Below are 709 nucleotides of genomic sequence, written 5' to 3'. Positions count from 1 at the left end.
CCTGCACAGCCATGGCCCACAGCTCTGGTCCCAGCTCCGGCCTCAGCCCTGCACCCTCCAGAGCAGGGGTCTGCCCCTGCCCATCCCTGGCGGGACTCGATGCACGCACCGGCTTCCCCGTGTCCCTGTGCCCGGCTGTGCTGGAGCTGGCGCCGATGGCAGGACCCGGAGCTCCCAGAGCGCCTTCGGGGGGCCGCCCTCGCCCCCCTGCACCTGCTGCCAAGCTGTGTCCGTGTGCCCTGCGACTGGATGGAGCCATGGGGCGACCCACCCTCGGCCACGGTACGTGCGGAGCCACCCTCGCCACGGGGTGCGGCCCTGCGGCCTAGCGTCCTGCACGATGCACCCTTGGCACCTCCAGCCCTGGCCTGGGGGTGTCTGCCGGGGAGGGCGGCCCCTGCCCAGCCCCAGCATGTGGCAGGGGCCGTGCGCACCCTGCCCCTCTGTCTCCTCTTGCTGCCCCCGGCTCGCCCCTCGTGGCGCTGGGAGCCTGCCCCCGACCAGCGCTCGTCTCGCAGCCCCTCCAGCTGCCCCCTGCCGCGTCCGGAGCAGCAACGGCGCTCGGCGCTCGCTGCGCCCGCCCTGCGGCTCGGCCAGGGGCCCCCAGCCCCGCCGCGCTCCCAGCGGTCTTGCCCCTGCAGCTGGGCCCATGCCCCTGGGCTGCTCCCCAGGCTGGGGGGGGGGGGCGGGGGGGGGGTTGTAGGGCCGG

The 709-nt window shown here is 76.0% G+C and overlaps 1 protein-coding gene across 1 annotated transcript in view; it reads left to right on the top strand.

Annotated features, from left to right (window-relative positions):
• The first annotated feature begins 35 nt into the window (after positions 1-35).
• Positions 36-709, top strand: part of DEF8 (differentially expressed in FDCP 8 homolog) — an 8,098-nt gene continuing 7,424 nt past the window's right edge. Inside the window, exon 1 of the mRNA XM_006027832.3 lies at positions 36-282. Within this exon, the coding sequence (XP_006027894.2) occupies positions 156-282 (127 nt within the window). The 5' untranslated portion in view covers positions 36-155. The remainder of the gene's footprint in view (positions 283-709) is intronic.

This window comes from Alligator sinensis, unplaced genomic scaffold, assembly GCF_000455745.1.
Source record: "Alligator sinensis unplaced genomic scaffold, ASM45574v1 scaffold255_1, whole genome shotgun sequence".
NCBI lineage: Eukaryota > Metazoa > Chordata > Crocodylia > Alligatoridae > Alligator > Alligator sinensis.
Note: the sequence above shows the minus strand (reverse complement) of the source record. Positions and strands in the feature narration are given on the sequence as shown.